At 42.1% G+C, this 22,948-nt stretch overlaps 1 protein-coding gene across 2 annotated transcripts in view; it reads right to left on the bottom strand.

Annotated features, from left to right (window-relative positions):
- TRPM7 (transient receptor potential cation channel subfamily M member 7) overlaps positions 1 to 14,943 on the bottom strand; it is a 52,600-nt gene extending 37,657 nt beyond the window's left edge. Inside the window, exon 1 of one of the 2 annotated variants that reach the window (XM_032123141.1) lies at positions 14,698 to 14,943. In XM_032123141.1, coding sequence (XP_031979032.1) covers positions 14,698 to 14,700 — 3 coding nt within the window. In that variant the 5' untranslated portion in view covers positions 14,701 to 14,943. The remainder of the gene's footprint in view (positions 1 to 14,697) is intronic. The other variant, XM_032123140.1, reaches the window with a different exon arrangement.
- Positions 14,944 to 22,948: the final 8,005 nt, after the last annotated feature.

Below are 22,948 nucleotides of genomic sequence, written 5' to 3'. Positions count from 1 at the left end.
CTATCTTACTGCTTTTATGCTCAATACATTGAATAAAGCTAAATAAACCGTGATAAATACAATAACCAATTGGGTTAATGCGTACCAAGTAGTTTAGAATTTACAAAGCTTCTTGTAGGAAGACAAACCATAAATAAAATGCACCAAATGAAAACTTTCATGTTTTAATAACATTACAGAGCCTCCTCTACTTAAATAGCTCATTTAAAAGATTTCCAGCAGGCGCTTCAAACCCTTAATTAAAAGAACCACACCCCAGGTAAAGCACCTGGACTTGTAACTGAATGATACTGAAAACCTGCACCCCAGGACGAGCTGAATAACTAAGCCATTGTGCATGGGGTGGAGAGCTAGCTGAAAGACAGTTATGCCTATCTACCAAAGAAAATACTTTGAATTTTGTATTAAAAATACTAGCAGAGCACAGCTCAGTTCCTCAAGAAACATTTATCATTTGAGGAAACTCTTCGAAACTTCAGCTAACTAAGCAAATAAACAGATGGAAAGAAAAAAAAATTTAGGTAGTTTGATGCCATATATTTGCTAACATTTGTTTTAAACTCTTGGCTCCAGCAAACCCCAGGCATTTAATTTACTTGCTTTCCCTTCAATTTAGTTACATGCTTCTATAATTTCAGTTTGGGGGTTTTTGTTTTGTTTTACAAAAAGGGGGGGAGAAAACAAAGCATTTAGCCACCTAGTATTATGAACTATATTTAAAAGACTGACACAGAATAACAGTGCTGTCTGTCCAGAGAATGCAAAACACACACAGAGCACCTACAAAACTTGTTCCTGAATCAGCATCTACAGTATCAGTCAACCTCAATTTTTTGTACTAACTTCCATAGAAAATATGGGTAAGTGTAACACTCAGAAGAGGCTCAGATATTATCACAGTGCTAAAAGATATTTATGCAGTGCTTTGATGTATCCCTGTGAAGAATGTCACTCTAAATGAGAGGGACTGGGCTTTAATCTTAATTGTTGTTTAATCCACTATAAATGAAACATTTTTGCAATGATATTTTACCTGCTGCATCAGGATTACTTATTACTCTAGAACCACTACCAGCTTCATCTACAAGAAAGAGGTGGGTTTTTTTGTTTTTTGGGGTTTTTTCCCCCCAAATGCATTGGAGCATCTCTTGTCACAGAATGTGATGAGCTCAGACAGACAGACAGACCCACCATGCACAAAAAGGTGTCTCTGCTGTGCTGAAGATCCTGTTCTGAACAGAACAGCTCACCAGGCTTCACTGGACTCCTAAGAAAGCAAACTGCTCCAGTTTTCTGGATTGAAAAACTTCTCTAGTGAAAATACTGCTACGGTCCTGAAAATAGACTGTTTGACAGAAAAAAAATTACTGGGTTTACTTTAAATAAGAACTATTGAAGCAGGGAAGGAAAGAGGGCAGTCAGAGAAAGCCTTCTGTCAGTTCTGCACATGGGAAGCAGATCTCAAGTGAGCCAGAGAGCAAAGATATGAATCTTCATCTCAATGGCTCCCTCAGTGCTGAAAACAAACCTTCAACAATCCTATTTTTTATTAAACAGTTCAGGAGATTTGCTCTGAACAGATTTCACAGCGATCCAGGTCTCAAACAGAGTAGCTATTGTTTCATCAAGTTCTTCTCTGACGTAATGAAGCTACCACAGAACTCCCTGAATCCACGTGCAGTTTTGGATGCAAAAAGTAATCAGGATTTGTCAAAAGGGATTTCTACAGCTCTCTCAAACTTGATGAAAATTATTCCAATCTGCTATTTGGAGAACAGACTGTTTTCGTGAGAATTATTTCACCCTGCGATTATAAAGCATATAATTCACGTGTTCAGGGATTCTTTTCCTGCAGATTCATTTAATTAAGAATACTCTAAATTCACATACAGAATTTAGCATTATGAAGTGGTGACTTTTAACCCCCATGTACCAGAATAAAACCCACAGACCTAATATTTTTGGTATATTTTTATTACATTTAATCTCAATCCACTTTACTCATATTGTTGGGAAAGTTACCTTCTAACTGCAATACAGGTCTTCCAGAGGGAAATTCAGAGCAAATGCAGCATACCTTAAAATAAATTTATTTATTTATTTAATAAGTGATGGTCCATGCTGTTCTGCAGTTAGACCAGCCATCAAATTATTCCTCTTTTTTAGAGAGTATTAAATTTGAAAATGCATATACCATCCATACAAGGCATAAAATAAATATTAATACACACTTAGAAAATATTTCACAACTGATTCTACAGTATGAGATAGCTCAGGTCACCATGGAATGGACCATCAGTTGATTTCAGAAAACAGTCACACACTGGTGTAATTTCAAACTGGCTTTTTCTCAGCTGATATAACAATAAACACCTTCAAAGTTAAATGCCCAATTATAACAGATACAGTAATTAAACTTGCCAAAACCAGAGGCTCCCTGAGACTGTGTCAGCACAGCAGATGGCAAGCTGTTTCTGAACACGCCTTCAGAAAAGCCAAGGGGAAGCAAGGAGAGAAATGCATTTTAATTTTTATTTTCCAACAACTTTCATTGACAGAATTTGGAATTTTGGTAGGAAAAAGAAAATACAGCAGAAGATAAACCAATTTCATTGCTGTGAGCTAAAGTAAATTGATTTCAGTCTTCCCAACTAATGAAATACCAAGCTAAAAATTTTTAGCCTTGCTAAAGAATCTATAACTTACTTCCTCTGAGCTCACGGACCAATCACATTTTGATGCATTCCATAAAGTATTTCAAAACATATACTGAAGTTATGACCTAGAAGCAACAAACCACTTAGTTTTCAAAGGAGATGAAAATAATTCTTTATGCCCTAAAACTTAACATCATGGATGAAAGAAAAGGACAGAAAAGGAGTGTGTGGTTGTAACTACAAGAAATACAGCTACAGCTTTTCAGCCAACATCTTCACTCTTAATATTCACTCTGTTCAAATGAGATTAAAACAAAACAAAAACCAAAGAAGCATGGCAAAGTGCATAGGAATGTCTGCAAGCCTGTCATACAGTGCCTGCTTCTTTCTGATAGGGTCCCTCACTTCAAACCCACTTTTAATTTGGTTTATATGGGTCATTCAACATATCTCAAATCTTTTACATTTTTAAGCATCCAGCCTCCTTGCCCTTCCTTATCCACAGTGATACAACTGTACAGTCTCCATCCCCCTCACCTCTCTCAGCACCAGAGATCTAGCTGCAGTCTGCCATCGCTCTGACCTGACCAGATGCACATTGCCAGCCTACACTCCCTCTTAAATGGGACCAGCAGGAAGGTAGAGTCAGCATTCCTACTCACCAACACACACAGAACGATGCCAAGTCTTTTTACGTCGGTCAAAACATTTCTGTGGGTATGAAGGCTGCTGCCTCTCCCTGGTCCTTTCCACAGGGATGGATGGGACACACTGTGCTGGCTGCTGAAAGCCCTGCACTTCCTGGCTCACCACATCTACTCTACGTGAAAGTATTCATTTGGTTCATACCTCACATTTCTGGCAAGTGCTGGGCTTACCTTGCACATGCCACAGAGGGTGTACGAACAGGTAATCCTATAAACTCTGGATTTATTTTGGGAAGGAATGAGGCTTGGGACATGGTTTCAGCAGTAAAGCAACTCACGCAGTCTGGATCCAGTTGCTGTGCTCCTCAAGCAACCTCCAGTCCCTTCCCCATTCACACAGGGAATATTAAGTCACAGACGCAAGAAAGGAGGCAGTGGTGGCCACTTCTGGAAATAAAGCAGTGGGAAAGGGCTCATGCAACCAGCCAAATAATTAATCCTGCCCTCAATTTGCTTTGGGTTTGTTCCCTGATGAAAAAACCTCAGCTCTGGCAGCCACTGTTCCTAGACAGCTTTAGAGGCAGCAAACCCCCTCACCTCGTGCAAAGGATGTACTTCAGCGATATCTGAGCTGCAGATTTAAGGAAAGTCCTCCCTTTCTAGTCCATGAAGTGCATGAACATCTGATTAATTCAGTATGAGCTGAAGCACATTTCAACTACAAAAGCAAACTGGAAGGGTGGATGCTGTTTGTCCTGCTCTACCACTTTCTGAGCCTGTTCAATTTACAGATCTGACTTATTTTTCATGTCGTACAAAGAAGGACACTTCTCTATCATCACAGCAAAGATTCTGGTGCCTCCTGACTTAAGTAGGCTATTATTAACTCACTAGAGCAATGGAAACTTGTTATCACTACAGGATTTTTGACATAGCTGGCCTCAGACAACTCTTTGAATACTTATTAAAAAAAAAAAGGAATGCCATGTTAATTATGACAGATCAATAATATTTCTCTGAATAGCATGGGTGAGAAGGAAGAGCAACAGAACATACTAGTGGGCACATGAAATAGGAGACAGCACCAGACCACTGCTAAGGATGATGAAATTTCACAGAACTTACGTTTGTTTAGGCACAGTCTCTGGGAAAACAAATTTATTGTCATAATCTAAACTACTGAAACTAGGAAAGAGGTCCATCAGCAAACACACAACCAAAGACCCACCTGAAACAGATCTGGAATTTTGGGTTCTTCCTGCCTGTACACACGTGCACACCAATGTGCCAGTATTTGCTAGGCACAGCAGGGGAAGCAAATGTTTTGGTCAACTTTTTACAGTGATCAGACTTCTTAGGAGATTAGAACAGGCTGGAGAAAGTAGGACGAGCTGGCATAAAAGCAATCCAAAACAAGAATTTGCTATAGTTCACCTACTGTCAAATTACGAAGACTTAAGCATTTTTAAATACAGCTCATAACAAAGAGCTACTGGATTCAGTTACACTTCCACTGCCTGTCAAGACAAAGCAGCAGCTCTCCTCTCACAGCCAGCTCAGCCTGCAGCTGCTCAGTGCACAATGACTACACCTCGGGGTACAAGTAGCCTGACAGCATTCAAGAGACATCCATGTACCTAAACTCTTATCAGAAGATAAAGTCCCCCACTAAAACTATTCAAGTGGTTTCTGTTTTCTACTCCAGAGAAGTGCAAAGAAGAAACTTAACTGGGTTTATTAGAGAAATGTGAAAGCAGCTAATTACTGTCTGAAATAACATACAATGTTTATTTAGGCACTTTCAAAAATTTCCACCCTCTGTTTTTGAGGGTTGTTTGAGCTTTTGATGCTTTCAGAGGCTCTTCTATGTTAAATACCACAAGTCTAAATAATTACTCAGAAACTAAATATATTATTTTTAGAAATAAAGTACCCTTTTTTTTTTGGTTTGTTGGGGGTTTTTTTTCCCCAGGGTAGGGGAAACAACTAATTAAATGATTAAACAACTTCACATGGAAAATGTTTTCTATTTATAGTAATTTCTTCCAGCACACTAAATTCCAGTAAAACTCACTGATGCTGAGTATATGTGGCACAAAGGCCTGCCTAAGCTGAACTGGACTAATACCTGGGACAGGCTCCTCCCTGGCCTGCTGGGAAAAGAGTGAAGACAATCATTCTAGAGAAACAAAAGACATCAGCAGGGAGGTGGAGGTCCTGGCAAAGCCAAGAAACACAGGAGAAACATTTGCTTTGACAGATGCAAATCTTCAAATTATAAAGTGAGGGTGCAGTCGAAGACAAGCTGAGGAAGTTCCTACTCTGCCCTCCCACCCATTCTCCTGCTACTTCCCCCCCACCTGCAGTTGTGCACTCGCCCTTTGGGGAGCTGATTGAGCTCCCTAAGCCAGCACATTACTTCTAGGGGGAAGAGAAAAAAAAGCAGGTAGCTTCAATGTCAGAATGAACTGATTCAGATGCAAACTGGACAGAAAACTAAGGCACAAGAAAGGATCCCATGGCCATGACCAGGCTGGCAACAAGGGAAGTAGGACATCCCCTTTGGTAGCAGAAAGATACTGGGTTGGCAGAAGAGCTGAGCTGATCTAAGCATATTGTCAAGGTACGTCAAAATAATCCCCAAAATCACACAGGCTCTAGGCACCCAGGGGAAGACTGAAGATCTGCCACACAAAAAGATTTTTTTTTTTAATGCACATGTATCCTGATATTCAGGAAGGAAAGGAAGTTAAGACTATTTCTTTATTTCTCGGAGAGCTGCCAATGAAGCAAGAACATATTGCCTAAGGTCATGTTTTGGAGGGGCAGATGCCCTGCATTTAAGAATAGCACCCATTCTCATCTGGCACTGAAGGTTTGTTCTAATTCATGGTATAATTAACATTCAACTAACTCCTAATACATTAATTACTAAAGATTTTTCTTGTCCTATATGCAAGATCTTTATACTTGTGTCAGAAAACCCACAAAAACCCAGTAATGACACCCAAGAGGATAGTAAAAATGACTAACCTGATCTCAGCAGTGCTAATTGTTCTACATCCTCCTTGAAGGCAGGAAAGAGCTGCTCAGAATCTCCCTTGGTCTCCACTGAACAAGCCTAGGGACTCACTGCCCAATTTGCTCCTGCAAAAAATCCTCCCCCTCTCTGCAAAGTCTACCTGAATTCTTCAGATTGCCTGTGACCAGAAAACATCCTTCTACAACCCAAAACCAGGATTTTTTCTGAAGGCAGAAAAGCTCCACTCTTGCACATTTCTACACCAGGAAGAAAGCACAGCCCAAAGCTTCCTGCATCACATTGTCCAGCAAAGTACTGTGATTATACCAGTACCAAATATTTCTCTTGTGGGCCAGAAAGCACCGAGCACAACCAGAGGATACATTCACACAATGACTCACTTGTTAGCAGCCTTCAGCACCACAGAATGCTCACCTGTAACACTAGCTGGCAGCCCAAACCAGGACAAGGATGATGAGTGTTTTCTGCCCTCTTTCCCTACATAAGCAACATAAAAAGGGCCACGCTGTTTCACTAAAGCATTTGAAATAATTACAGAGAATTTAAGGGCAAAGAGTCCCGGAGTTGCACATAGAGCAGTAAGATTGATATTGAAAACTGCATGCACACAAAGCATGGGTTTTCTACAGCTGAAAATTTTAAAAAGGATTTTTCTGCGTAAGACTTTTATAAAAGAAACCAGGACTGAGACAGACCCATCGTTTAATGAGGCAAAGGCATAAATCCTCATCAAGAGCATTTCTGAAGTTGCACAAATTAGAAGGGCAAAGGTTATTTAAGTGGCTATTTCTGTTTTTCAATGCCTCTGGCTGCAAAGCCAGTTGGTGCCAGTTTAAGAGGTAAAAGTCCATCCCAACCTCCACATCTGTGCTGAGTGCCCCTGGCTGAGGCCAGGTGAGTGCTCTCAGGGCTGTCTCCAGGGCCAGCCGGCAGCAAAACCACAAACACCTTCAGCAGCAGTTACGGGGTCAGTAAAGAAGAGCCTGTGAAATCGGAAACAACGAGCCTTTTCCAACTCATTCTGCATCCAGAGGCATTGCCACGCCAGACAGTGATAAGTTCCTAGACAGTTCTCTAGGATATTTGTCAGCTAAGGTATTGGTGATCCATTACTCTTTCCCTAGTGTGAGGTTACTAGCACGAGCAGGAGTTCCTTCAAGATGAATCTCTCTCAAACTTTTTGTCCAAAAGATCACCTGCAGCCATGTACCCTTCTAATGCCTTCAGCTGAAGTGTTATTAAATTTGCTGTCTAACAGAATTCTGCAAACTACAGACAATAATGCAGCCAGGGAACACAGGACAAACTGGTAAGACTTCGACATTTAAAACATCATTAACTGCCCCTACTTGTGTAGATTAACTGATTTTTATAATTGAAGAGAAAGTTGATTAACAGTTCTGTAATTACACAACCGGTATTTTTAGGCTCCAATCATGTGTCATTTAAGCACATGCATAATTTAACCTATCCAGGTGACTAAAGTTATGCCTAAAGACTGCATGACCTGCAGCAGCACCAGGGACAGGCTTTGAAAGGAAACAGCTTTGTCAGACTGGCTCTAGCCACAAACCGGAATACAGCATTATGCTCGCTCCACAAAGCCAACCTACAAGCAATTTTAACAGTGCTGTACAGCAGCATGACTGTCTTTGAACCTGTCCACATGGCTGCTGTGCTGAGCTCTGGCAGATACATTAGCAGAATGCAACTTTGGTTTTTCCTAACTCAAAGAAACAAGTTGAGCTTCCTGAGAAAGTTAAACAAGAATGAGAACAGCACTAAAAAGCAAATATGCTGTATGTTAACAACACTGAGAAAAGAAATTCAGCAATATTTTGTTACACTAGACAAGTTACCAGCAGTGAATCATTTGCCAACAGAAATAACCTGATGGGAGGGATCAAACTCATCTTGGTGCAGCTCAGTTCAGAGACAGACTGGAGCACAGCACACCTGGTAAAAACAAGTGATCTTGAATCTGTTAGCATGCATTCAGAAAAGCAGGTCAAGAAAAACATACTCTGTGAACAAAAATTTAGATGCAGGAGTGTTCAAGAATAGCTAACATGGGCTTGCAGTACAATTAGACAAGGTCTACAAAGCAATTTGGTTTATACTCTGAAGAGGCCATGGAACCTGACTTGTGCTGGCACAGCTCCATCCATGCCTGTGCACAAGGCTGTGAGACCCAGAAAACATTCCTGTACCATGGGTGATACACAGAGTAACCAACACTTCCTAATGCAATAGCACAAACCAAATCTCAGGCACCTTAGAGCAAGGTTCAAATTCAGCTTCATAGCTCCTGTCGAGTTTGGGGTGCCACAATCCCATTTTCCTAAGACTCTGCACATGATCCCAACCTATCTCATACCAGCACCAGCAATTATGCAGTCACGTGGAAGCCAAATCAGGGAAATGGCCAACAAAATAATCCGCCAAAAAAAAAAAAAAGGAAAGGAGGTGACGAGAAGTTTATTCATTTCAGATCCCCAGTGACTGAGCATACAAGGAAACACAAAGGGACAGGTGAAAGGGTGACAGCCAGGGTCTAGAGGAGTTCAGACTGGATTACAACACACCTTTAAGAAGAGCTTTGGCAGATGTGGGAACAGCTAGCAAAGGGCTTGAACCCATAACCTGAGGTTATTACCCTGCAACATATCTCAAGCACTCCAGGTCAGTCAGAAAAGATATCGTCAATAAAATGAATAACAGTGGGAAGAACTGGGCTGCTAAATAACACTAGCTCTAAGAGTGCCCCAAGCCTAGAAACTTTTAAGCAATTAGTGCTTGTGAAGTGAAATTTTCCTAACAAAGCATCTAGAAATTAGTTTGCAGAAGGCATAAATGTAGATTTACTTATTAAATTTAAACTCTCAGAGTCAAGTTTTTCAAGTCCACATTTCACAAAAACTGCAGCATTAGAGAAAAAATCTAGCAGACATTTGGCTAAGAACCATCAGCCGGGGACATCTTGCAAAATTCGACCCAGCATAAGTCAGGGGACTACAAAGAGGTGACAAGAATCAGGCAGATAAGGTAAAGAAAATAAGTACCACTTTGGGTAGAGGTGTGTGAACAAAGCATGGAACAAAATCTGGGATTCAATTACAAAAACCATTGTGCTACGACTGACTGAGCTGTAACAGACACTTTCCCAGGCTTTGAGGATTACAGAATTATGGGGAAAGGCTGACCACCTAGATTACACTAATTTAGAGCTGTAACTGAGAAAGTATTCTCAAGCAAGAATGCTTTAGTGTAACACAGCAAAAATATACTTCAGTAATCACCCAAAAGGTTGCCAGTAGAAAATAAACAAAATGAAAATCAGCAAACCAGAATTTAATTGCAATATGCCGATTCTCAAAAGTACAACTTCTTTCCTTTTTTTTTTTTTTTTAATGTCTGCTCTGTTTGGCAGTAAACAATTAAAGGCAGAATCCAATAGCACTGAGAGTCATCCAGACCAGGCTTTAGGATCCATAACTAGGAAACAAAAAGCTTGACAAGGCTCCTTGAAAGAGAGGTCCAGTGCTCTCCATATCAAACAGGCCTCAAATTCTTGCTGTTACAATTACTAGCAGTAAGTCTAGACATTGGTAAGATCCACATGTGCATAATTTTCACAAACTATGAGCACACAACTACTCTCACTGAAACTGTGTATTGGCCTGGTGCATGCTCTTTGCAAAACACTCGATGTGCATTTAAACAAAATAAGCACTTTGTGTTGGACTGTTTATGATGTAAACTAGGGCTCTCCACTAACAGGCTGAAGATGAAGTCCCACTAAAGCTTGACAAAGGGTTTACAATAGCTGTTTCTGAAGTAGGATGATCTAAAAACATCCGTTGTCCAACTACACACAACAGAGTACTAACTTGATTACTGAATCAGCCTCTAAAATTCTGACTTTGCAGCTGTAGAAAAATCAACAGATATGGTACCACACAACTCTCATGCCATCCTCCTTGAGCTGAGAACAAATGAAATAAAGATGGGCCGACATACATTAACTCAGCAACTGCACATTTGCCATACACACAGAGTGTTCAAACATTTCAGAAAATGTGACAACAAAACGTATGGAACAGCTCGAGTTAGAATGAGTTTGTACGAGTCTTCAGGAAAAAACTTATACTGCTCTTAATAACATAAAGATTAAATAAACTAACTATGATGCAACTTTTAGGATTTTTATAAGAAATACAGAAATTCCCATCGTTAAGGTCTAATCCACGCCTACCATTTCAGAAACATCTGAACTTTGCTTAAGTCAAGGGGAAAAAAACGCGTACCTTGTTAACCAAGCTTTAATGTGCTGTCAGTCTGGTACCATACTATAAATTCTCCTTGCCAACCAACCACATTTGTCTTACAGACTAACCCTGCAACATCCTTACACCACGTGCTGTCAAACCACTTGCCACAGTTAAATATTCTAGTCCTTTCATAAAGCAGCTTTTCGGAACTACCAGCACCACGATTAGCAACACAGTTATTTCACTCCCTGAATTCCCCATATGTTCAGGACATTTTCCACCCAATTTTTGGAAAGAAAAAAAAATCCTATACAACTTTTCTCTTGTTTTTTGTATTTCATTATCCCATCAGAAGTTCACTGGCCTTTCCTTCTTGGAAAGAACAGAGGAGTAAGAACTCTCCTCTGCTCACCTAACAGTAACTAAACAACCTGTGTGGCCCCTTCTTCTGTGCAAAATAATGGCTGGGGAGAAAAACAAACTCAGGTTGTTCTGTGGGTCCAGCAAACCTGGCAGTTAAAGAACGTGGCTCACACTCTACATGCTAAGCAAAATTTAGGTGTAAAGGCTGAAAGAAACTCACCACTACTCAAGAAAAATAGCATTCCTTCCATCAGTGGAACAGCTGTGATGGAGACTGCTCTTGGAATCCCCGCTGCTGCTCAGGGCTGTGGTCCCACCCAGTTAGGATGCAGCTGGTCAGCTGTTTAATGACTGGCTGCTACCAAAAAGACAAGTCACCTACTGCACATCCTCCCTCCCCTCCTGCACAGCAGCAGGCACGTCCAGCTAATCCTCTGCTGAGCCAGGCCGGGGAGCAAGGCTAGCCAACACTAAGGTTTTGGGGGTTTACTTTATCTGTTCTTTTGTTAGATTAGTTTTCTATTACTTGAAACACAAAACCACCTATAATTTAAGCATAAGAAAAGCCAAGCTTCCCATAATAAAAATAACAAAAACCAAGGATTAGGTAGATCACTTTCAGTGCTGGCTGTATCACGATACGTGACACCATCACCTCCCCGTTCTCATTATGTGAGCAAAAGCAATGGGATTAAATTAAAAAAAAAAAGACAATAACAAGACTGCAGAGACTACAATAGAGGAAAAAGAAGGCTTCAGGCCAGGGAACACAAAGAAAGTGTGCAACAAACGTTCAGGTTCTACCACAGGTCAAGTGGACTATGCTTTGTAGAACCAATGAAGCACATAGACCCATTTGTAAGGGACCACAGCTATTTCTCAGTGTCAGAGGTAAAAAGTGACATAGCTTTAATAATTACATAAGTGTCTTATCCAAATACACACAGAGAATGAAATTATTCAGTAATGTATCTGCTGAAAAGTCAGTTGCTGAAATTTCAACCACTGAAGGCAAAATGCACCAAGACAGAATTATTCACAGAAACCAGAAACATCACCCCGAAAACAAAACTTCAATTCTGAAAAACACACACATTGATTACACTTAAATTAAACTGACCTTACATTTAAAGGTCAGTTTGCCCTTTAAAAAGTGGGACAAAGTAACAGAACTAATGTTGCTTGTTTAAGAAATTGACATGGCATGTAAATATCGCAGCCAAAGTAGACACTGCTGAAAGAAATTTGGAATTCCAAAAGAAATAAATATCAGTTAAAAAAAAAAAGACAAAGACATATTTTTCAGGTTAAATATTTTGGCATCAGAAGTATCATTTCACACTGTCTATGTATTTCAAAGCTTTATAATATAGAAATCCATCCTCAAGTCTTTAAGGACTGCAAAATTCTATCATCTCCCTTCACACATGCTTTTTGACAAGTCATCTTAGAGGTTTATTTGCAATATTACTGATGTCAAATCACAAACCAATATAGCCAAACTCTATTGTGTCAGAGTCAGTTATTTAAGTTCAAAACAATATTGTTTTGTTTAGAAAACTCTCATCGGTCATGACTGTCCACGAGGACTGAATGGTTAACAGAAATGCACCTCATGAATGGGCCATGAAAGAGAAGCATGAAAAATGTGGGTGTTGGTCCAAAGTTTCCAGGAAAGGGAAGCACAGCAAGTGGCAAAGATAACGATGAGAAAAAGAGAGGACTTTGGATGCTGTGGTCTATCACCAGCAGAGCAGAGAAAACTGGGCCGATGTGGTAAGACAAAATGGTAATGCAGCAAGACTAGTTAGGCAGAGCCTCAAGGGACAAGAAAAGAAGCGAAAGTTTAAAACAATGGAGTAACTCTCTTCAAGATAATCCACGTGGGGAGATAGATGATCTGATACAGTATCTTTAAAAGTGAGAGATAAGTGTCAAATGCAAGGTGATGTTTCAAGGTGCCTTTGTACAAGTGAACATTACCTTTCCACTGCTGAGCTCAAGAAAGCAAAAGAAGTATCAAAGTACAACATCAGGAAACTAAGGTACAAACAGTCCAAACCCAGCCTGAACAGCTCCACATGCACAAAGGTTTCCCCCCTTCCTGCCTTGAAATAGCAAAGTCAAGAATGGCCTCATACCAGAAGGTATGAAGGATGATCTAGCAGACACTTATCTCACCCACACAGACACATTTAAAAAAAAAAAGACTGAACAGCCGGAATTGCCACATTGAACAACTCACTCCTTAGAATAATTCCTGATTTAATGTTGGACACCATCCAGCAATTATTCAAAGCTGCTAAATAGTCATGGAGCAGCAGGGAAATTTTTAGCAAAATGAGCTTGCATAAAATGTCTTACATTCAACTCAACCAAAACACCTGTTTAACAGTGGTTTCAAAACATTTGGTAAACGCACAGCAAATATAAAACGCTGCAAACACTACACTGCCAGAAAGGCTGCTGAGTCTCGAATTTACAAAACTATGATGGTTAAAACCAATCTGTACATTTCTAGGCTATATCAGCACCAAAAAAAACCACCAGAGTTAAACTAAAAAAATGAAACAAAAAACCCCAGACCCCCAAAACTAAACCCAACACCAAAGCACTTCAGCTGAGAAGAGCAAGTACCACATAAGTGGCAGATGCCAAGCACTCTTTTAAGTCAGAATGGAAGGTTGCATTTTCAGCTTCTTCCTAGAGGAGTGCTGGATTCGCAGTTTCTAGAAAAACACAGCCCACATTTCTACACAATTCACAGATATACTCAGAAATGGAAGACTCATAGGCACGAATCCCCGTAGTTTTGAAGAAAATACCGTGAAATAAAACACCTTTGTTTAAAATGAAAGCATCTGACTAGAAGTTCAAGCAGACTGTAGAAATCCATATATTTAGATCTCACACTTATATTTCCAAAATTACTTGAAAGCACTTGATGCGATGAGTCACTTAAATTCTGTAAATATTAATTAAGGAATAAACTTATACCGATAAAGAACCGTCTAATAGCCAGAATAAAGAGCTGGAATTGAAACCGTGTTTTCTTTGGAGACACTCATACATCCCTTTCTAAGCGTATATACGTTCCCTTACACATAACATGCAGAAACTGCAAAAATCAAACCGGTGCATAGATCAGAAGAGAGAACTGCTGCAGCCCAGAGAACTACACCGTCCGAATTCTGGTATTAGACCAAACCACCATGCCGGACGGAGGCAGCACCGGGAGCACGAACGGAGAGCTCGCGTTTCTGAGCCGTGCGGTGCCTCCGCCGCGGGACCCGGCGCTGCTCGGGGCGCGGAGGGTGCGCGGGACCGGCTGCGGGGCGGCGGCTGCCCCGGCCACCGTGCGAGGAGGGCGGCGGCGGGAGCCTCGCCCCGGCGGCGCGGGGCATTCCCGGCCGGCAGCTCCGGGAGGGCCGGGCCCGCGGGCGGGCGACGAGCGGGAGCCGGCACCGCGGAGCCCGAGCGTCCCCTCCGGCCCGGGGGCGCAGCCCGGCGGGGCCCGTCCTTGCCGCTGGCGGACGGGCAGCGCGGCGGCGGCAGGAGGCGGACCCGGCGGCAGAGGGGCCGCGGCGGCTCGGGGCGGCCGGGACCCGCAGCAGCCGGCTGGGACAGGTCTGATCCGGCGGTCCCGTCCCTTCCCCCTCCCCGCCGGGCGCACCCGGTCCCGCCGCCGCGGCACCCCCGCACCCCGCGGCTCTCACCATTCTCCTCAGGGCCGGGCTGGGTCTCGGCGCCGACTCTGGTTCTCCTCTCGCCGGGCAGCTCCTGCTCGTGGTTCGGCGTCGGCGGTGGCGGGGCCTGTCTCCATCTATCGGGGCTGGGCTCGGCGGCAGCGGAGGGCTGGGTGGGGAGCGGCCGGGCAAGGACAACGCTCCGGGAGCGAAGGGAGGCGGAGGACGGCGCTGGTTCGGCTCCGCACCGGGAACCAGGGCTGGCGGCAGTCTCGGCCCGGCGCCTCTTTCTCATAATTGTGCGACTCGGCCGGCGGAGAAGCCGCGGCGCTGCCGCGTCAGCGCGCACCGCCCCCGGGAGGAGGAGGGGGCTGTCGGGGCGGTGCTGCCCGCCCGGGTGCCCTCGGGGAGGGCCGGCCGGGGACGGGATGGGGTTTGTCGGCCTCTCCACATGGAGCGAGGAGGCCCCAGCGGGGTCCCGAGGTACCCTGAGAAGGCGGCAGTGGCTGCGGGCGGGTGGCCCTGCCGCTCTGTGCTGCTGGTGATGTGAAGGCGGAGATGTTAAAAATGGAGCTTCCCCGGAGAGAAACCCGCCCGGCTGGGAAGGCGCGGTTCGGAGAGCGGCCCCGCACCTCCGCAGAGGCATCGGCCGCGCTTCGGGCTGCACGGCGTCCCTGAGGGCCCGGAGCGCGCCGCGGCTCCGCTCGCCGGCAACGAGGGGCACCTCAGCCCGGGCACACCGGAGCCGGCTCCTGCCTGCGGACTGGGACCCGGCCGCACTCCCACACAGAGCAGGGAACAGCCTTAGTTCAGATTCGTTCACGCTTTTCTTGCCAGCCCTGCTCACACATGGCAGTGCCGCCATTAGCACCGCGTCGAAGGCATCTTCTCACCGGCCCGAGCCAAACTGCAGGAGGAGAGCTCGTTTTGGAGGGAGAATGGAGGGTGCGTTTCTGCCACTTCAGTCAGCTCAGTTCCCAGTTTAGATTAGGAACTGCCCAGGGGAGGAAAACCTTGTCTTCTTTTGTCCCTGTATGCAATCTGCAAACTTGGAGAATCAGTACCACAAATGAAAAGCCTTATACAATAATTTCTACTATATATGTCATTATATAGCTTTTGAAATGAACCCTGTGCTTGAGTAAAAAGTATTTGTAAGGGAAGAAAGAGAGATTAAGTTTGGCTCAAATTATTTGTGTTCCTTAAATTTAAAAAAATTAAAGAGATCCTAGAAAAATCTCCCATCTCTTTTTAAAATACCATGGCTATACAAGAGCAGTAATTATATATAAACTCAATGCAAACATTGAAAGTAACTTAAAAGCTTTGACTTTTCGTTGTCAGGCCTGATCATTTGTCAGCTGTTGTGAGTTGTTTATCATCTGTCTCCCGTTGCTGCAAAATACCATCATTAATACCACACTGTTGGGCTGAGCTGACTTGTGCTTACACCTGAACCGTGGGCTTGTGCATCACAGGGTAACAGAGCCCACTCCAGTCATCAGACAGGCACGAGCAAAAATCAAACCAAGCAGTAACTTGCTGCAGCCAGTTTTGCTGCCTTTTATTTTTTTTTAAACAGAACTGTAGATAACAAGAAAAAAAAAACAAACGTTCTTGCATTAACAGCCATTTAGCAGGGCAAGTCCAGCTGTAAATTCTGGTGTCAGAACACCTTTGCTGTGGACAATAGGTGCAAATTTGGGAAGGCCCAGCAACTGAGGCATCCAGCTCGAATTAGGGTGTTGCAGGGAGTTCCTCAGCTGCAGGGGAGCTCCTAATGCCTGTTTTAAGTTAACTTCAGAAGAATTTGTGCTATCTTACATAGATATGAAAATCAGGCTCTTAGGACTCTCAATTTCCATAGAAAGGGAAAATTAGGCTTTTCCAGGAAAAACTTAAATGAGTTCTGATTACAAGATCACACACAAAGAGGCTCCATTCACTCTTTTACTGTGTAGAAGTCCCAAGCCTTCTGATCTGCCACTACTTGTTCCTGCCCAGATTCCCATGTGCTAGTTCTTGGCTTAGGGTGCAGGAACAGAAGGAGCAGTGGAAGCTGAGTAGAATTTTTTGGGAAATGGTTCAAGAATCTTCCGAAGTAGAGAAAATGGGGGATTTTTGAATTCTTTAGTTGACAACAGAAAGTATTTCTGAGAAATTATCTCATTCCTGCTTCCTCTCTCCCTCTTCTTCCCTTTCTAATTAATTTATCTAAAACTTACATCCCACATTAAGTTAATGAGTCAGTTCTTCTATGACTAGATCCTTCACCTCATCTCACAGCAATATTTGGGCTATACGGACTTGATTCTCATGATTATCATGTTGGCCTCTAAGTTTCATATTTGTAAATCCAAGAGGTAGAAGCAGCAAGAAAATTGGGAAAAAAGTAGCTGAAGGCCAGCCTGGGCATGAATCTTCTCTGGTACAAGCTATTAGTTTAGGAGAACATGTGTAAGGTGAGGAATTTTCATGCTTTGTTTTCCTGTTGATCCTGCAAAACTGTAGAGATCGATATCAAACTGTTTGAGAGTTCAACTGTGATAAGCTCAGATGGAGAGAGCACATTCTTTCATGGGAACAGCTTGTGATGAAAATGAAAGGAAGATGAGTCATCAACATCCTCTGCCTCATGCTGTCTGAGAGAGCGTGAGCCTTCAGTGCTGTGGAGGCAGGACACAGCACCACAGTGAAATTCATCCCTGTGACCTGGCAGTGATGGCACACGGCCTAAGGAAGTCACTTTATATCCTCTTACTACCTTGATCAGCCATACAGACAGAACATGGCATGATTTGACCCTAAGCTAGCAGAGTTAGTAATTCACAAGGTGAATTCTTGTACATTCAGATGTTAAATCTTGTAAATCACTGTACAGTAGGATAAATATTTGCTACTTGTCATGCTAAGCGTTACCTTTCAATCACACCAAAAGTCAACTCAAAATTCCTCTGCTATCTCCTTCCAAATCAACAGCTGTCAGCTGCAAATGACAAGGAAAAAATGAAGCATTATTTTATACCCAATGGCATTTAAGGACCTTTAACCTGAAGCAAGCTTCTGCAATCTCAGATTGAATATAACTGGTTTAAACAAAACTCCTTTTGTTATGCGGTTCCCATATCTCATTTTTATATCTCAAACCAAGCTATCAGTCTGTCCTTGACATGTTGAGTTTATTAGGTAATCATCTCTAGAACTGGTAAAGTTTGTGATGTCAACCCCAATAGGTTTTACATCCCATTAAACCAGCTGTAACTCGATCTCACTGTAAGTTCTAAACAATAAGGAACGTCTCTTAGGAAGCCCTTATCTCAATATTGCAATATCCACTAGCCAGGATGCTGCTGTTTGATTGCTCAGCCTCACATGGATGAAATACTGACTCATGCATAGAAAAAAACCACAGCATTCTTCTTGATGAGAAATTAAATGAGTTACCATTAAATGAAAGTAACCTGGTTTTGACTTTGTTTGACACTGTAAAAAGTTTTACCAGATATGTGCTGTTATTCTGCAGTTTTTCAAAATAATTGCTGGAGTTCAAGTAGTTAAATAAGTTGCAAATGCTAACTGATAAGGAGATCTAGTTAATGTCCCTCTGAAGGTCAAACAGATTCTGTGTAGAAAACATTTTTTTTGTCCCATAGTGAAGTAATCTGTGGCAGGAAAAGAGTTAGTATTTGTTCACTTTTCATATTTTTGAAACTGGTGAATTCTCCCAAATGCCTTATTCTTTTTTTGGCCACAGGTTTGTCCTTTTCCAATTTACCCAGGTAAATCATTTCTCCAGCTACAGCTGTCGTGGCAGCTCAGCAGTTTACATTCTAACTGCTACTCCTGAAAACTGAAGATAGCTTTTTTTCCATGTGGAAGTTTAAGATTTGTCAGTTAAGGCAAAAAACACACAATGACACAGGTTAATGGGATCTGTAAGTCCCCTCCATTTTTTGTGAAAGTTTTTCTAGTGCTGATGTTGCTGATTTTTTGTGAAAACAGTTGTCCAATACCTTTCCTACAATATACCAAATAACATTACAATCACACAACTTGGCAGCAATTCAGAATATACTGTTTCAGAATAGGATGAAGTACAAACAGCTAGGAGGAGACTTCTTGCCATTGAAACTAGGGAAAATAAAGTGTAGAAAATGCGTAACCTCACAGTTTTTAAATTGTTTAGTAATTTTGGTTACTTTGGTAGTCTGTGGTACATCCCAGAGTCACACATCTTCTGACGAGGTCCCAAAGCTTTAGTAATCTTTTTGCATTATACCAAGATTCCTTAAAGGCAAAAAGTAGTTAGGCTAAGTAATGTGTTAGCTTTAACAGCTGACAAGATATATTCCCTCAAAAGAAACCAGTGTAAAGAAAGAGGTCATAAAATCCAAGGTAAATTCAAGATATACCAGGAGAAGAATAATGTACAAAATATTCAATTTTGCATATTTAACAGTCATTAAACAAATTATCTCCTGTGACTGATTTAGACTCCAATCTCACAGACAATGGATGTCTTTAAAGTAACAAAACCTCTCAGGTATTAAAATCAATGAAATAACATTGGCATCTTAGTGTGCCACACAGCCCCAGAGAGGGAAGATGGAGGTGGCATGGCTTTGGAGATAAGAGAGCTGATCTGGTATCACCTGAAGGCCACCAGTGCAGTTCAGCTCCTCTCTAACAACTCCGCATTTAGGTGTTAACTAAGGGCCAGAGCATAATGTCAGCCACTGACTTTGCAACACAGATGCAGGGAATGGTATGTTAGGCTTCTCAGTTTTTCAGTGCTTTGCTGGGAATGGCAAATCACCACTAACACTAGGAAAGGACTGTAGGGTGGCTTTCTGATGGCAGCACAAAGGGCCCAGTGACCAAACACACCAAGCTCAGAGTGCAAAACCAGTTACTCCAGTTCAACTTTGTGCTAGGAGTTGTCGCATCCAAATTAGGCAACTGAGAGTGTGGGTTTTCCAGTTTTAAAATTGGCATTAAAGATATTCCATAGTAATAGGAAGGGATGTCAAGTTGATGAGGTAATTGAGCACATGCAATTCTGAATGTTCTTTTACATGCTCCATGAGTGCACAAAAAGACATACATTACCCAAACCCATCATCTAAAGTAGAATGTAAGCACATCCTGTATTTGGGAATATGATACCTTACTTCCTGCTCAGAAAACTGAGAGCTTAACCAACACAGGCCACAGACTTGCACAAAACTGCCAAGGGTGTGCCTCCACACATCTCTACTTAGATGTGCAAAATCAGTAGCTGCCAGGAACTGTATGGGTACATTTACAACATAATGGTGACCCTTTGCAAGATTTTATCAGTGCCTGCCTTTAAAAATATAACTAAAATTACTTTATCCCAGTTTTGTTCCTTTTGAACTTTCTCCTCCCATTAACTTTTTAGAATTTTTAAAGCTTGCTTGTGAAAATTGTTTCTGCTGCAATCTTTGAGCCCACAAATTCTTGTGTTTTCATGTGTTAGCAGCTGAGCAGATGGTCAGGCAGTGAGGTGGCCTTTGCACAGAGATGATCCATGTGCAAGAAACAGATGTGCAGCATCTCCTTCCAGGACTGTGCTGCTTGAACCAGCAGGGAAACCAACAGCAGCTGAAGGTACCTGAATTTTACCAACTAGAGAAAGTTCACAGAGCTCTGCTTCTTGATGTTTTGGGGCTTTTTAAAATCCAGGGATAGGTAACTCATAATCAAAATGTAAAATTTTAGGTGACTCTATACAGGGGCAGGTCTTAATTGTCCAATTTGAAATTCTTATTTGACAGTGACCATGACAGAACTGTCACTTTGTCTTGTGGAAGCTTGCTCTTCCATTTCTTAGAGAAGGAGGTACCAGTGGGTGTGCATTTGCTCTTGGTTCCACTGTTACTATAATGTAAATTTACTTAATTTTGAAATCAGCTCCCACAGAAATGGTCATCTACTAGATAAATATCTGTTTGCTGATTTTCTGTAGTCAGGTGCTTTAAATCCATGAGGATGGATCAGTTCTCCAGCGTAAGTTTCCATTACCTTTTGAAAGAAACATTTAATCAAAAGGAGACCACTGTTATTGTAGCTTTGACAGGGACACATCAGAACAAAGGTGGAAATTAAATTAACTGAGCTATTGTTGAACTTTTAAATGTACCAATCCTGTCGAATTTCCTTGTATTCCAAAGCGTGTCCAATACCCAAGTTTACATATTCTGGCAGCCTTTCTGCAAAATATGGGGAGAACCAGCATGAGCACATTTCAGCCTCTGATGGAACTGCAAAAACCCTTACATGTTTTGTTTGCAAATCTAAGCCTGGCAGTTATATCAACATGAATGCAACTCCAGAAAATCAGTGGGACCGCAACACAGACAAGGATGTGCAGAAGATCAGCTTGTTTTAAGTTCCTGCTACTGGCAGCGTGAGCTGGCGGGCACGATGGCTGTGTTTGTTTTCGTAGTCCAAAAGATTAAACCTCCACATTACTGGTCTCCATACTGGAACTGAGGAACATATTATTGTCCAAAATAAAGTAATCTGCAAAGACACTTCAAATCACGCTGGTACTGCTCCAAATAGAAAAGAGGAGGAAAGAAATGAGGTCCTATGTTCATGAGCAAGGAGGGAGAACAGAAACCAGACAGCAGAATACCCATGAGCACACCCCTAACAAAAAGCTGGAAGCTCTTTGATCTAAACACTTTCTTGGTTAAAAGGTCTTTGAGCTGCAAGCAAAAAACTATTCTCAGCTATTTGATGTCCTCAGTATTCAGGGAAACAGGATCTTGCACATTCTTTATCAATAAGAGGAATTCCAGAGATACCTGAGCCTCCACCATCAACCTCTCTCAAGAACACAAAACCTTGAACTTTGATTGCTCACTACTGACAAAAAGGGTAACAGTCTGAGTCGCCCTTCTTCTTTCCTCAAGAATTGTAGAGATAAAGCATTCACCCAGAATATGTGCTGTATGGGCTGCCTGAAAACAAAACAGTGCTTTAACTTCTGAAAGCATTAGAAATCCAAAGACAATTTTTAAATATACTTAAATCTAACAGTTTGGTATAGGTAAATTATTCCAAATGGAAGAAAAAAAAAAATCAAACCCATATTATGGTGATAAAATTTGAGTTCTTCCATGAAGAAAAAAACCTGCAGATTAGTGAAGCTGGAAAACAAGCAAAAAAACCCCACCTTCATAACCAGACCAGTAGAGGTGGAATGCTCCTCTGCAGGTTGCCTAGTTCCACCCCCTGCTCAGAGCAGGCTGCCAGGCCTGTGGCCACTTGTATTTTGTCTGTCTCCAAGGATGGAGACTCTACCACCTCTGTGTGCAACCTGTGCCAGTGCTTGACCACACTCATAGGGAAAAGCTTATTCTTGTGTCTAAATGGAATTGTATTGTAAAGACTGGACTGATCTAAACTGTTAAGCATCCCCTTCCTTATAAGAAACTGCCTCTTCTACTCGCAATTTTGAGATTTACAGTTTTGCCAGTGTGCCAAACGGAGCAGCCTTAATAATGGAATGCTTGGGGAACAGACAGTGAAAAACAAGTTTGCTGATTGCAGCTGTGTCTGTTCTTCTTAACTTCTACTTTTTAAAATAAGTAAATTCAAAGAGCATTTTGGAGAGTTTTGTCCCCATTAAGCAGTCCATTACTGTGACTCAAAGCTACTGGAACCTCCAGTGTACAAGCAGAAGAGACTTAAAATACCTCAAAACATGTTACATACAAAACACACCATCACAGGGCTGTAGGGATGTCTCAAGGATCACATATCAAGTGCACTCAGGTTCAGTGATTTTTTCTTTTCCCTTGCCAACATTTCCAACCCAGCCCAGGTTTCAAGTCTGAGGCTTGGCTGTTTCTTGCCCTCATGGCTAAGTACCTTCAGCTGAAGATGCCTCTACAGCACTACTTCCTGGCTGACTGCAGGGAGCTTGTTTCCACTGAGAAGTTTGCAGCTGCTAAGTTTCCAGCTCACTGTTTCTCTGGTGTACTTTCACCGAGCCTCAGCACTAACAGCTGTACAACAAGCATTTACTGAGCCAGACCAGGAAAACGGATGTAGCTCAATTCACTTCAGTTCCTCTCTCTGCATCCCAGGGGGAAAAAAAAATAGAGAAAAGCAATGTACCAAACCCATCATACAGGTACTTACTAACAGAATCATACATTGAGAAAAACTGCAACTACATATTTATGGGGATGTATTATGGATTTTAAATTTACTTGGTATTATGAAGTGTTAACTGTTTTGCCATGAA

The sequence above is a fragment of the Corvus moneduloides genome, chromosome 13 (genome assembly GCF_009650955.1).
Source record: "Corvus moneduloides isolate bCorMon1 chromosome 13, bCorMon1.pri, whole genome shotgun sequence".
Taxonomy (NCBI): Eukaryota; Metazoa; Chordata; class Aves; order Passeriformes; family Corvidae; genus Corvus; species Corvus moneduloides.
This window is presented reverse-complemented; position numbering and strand designations above follow the sequence as displayed.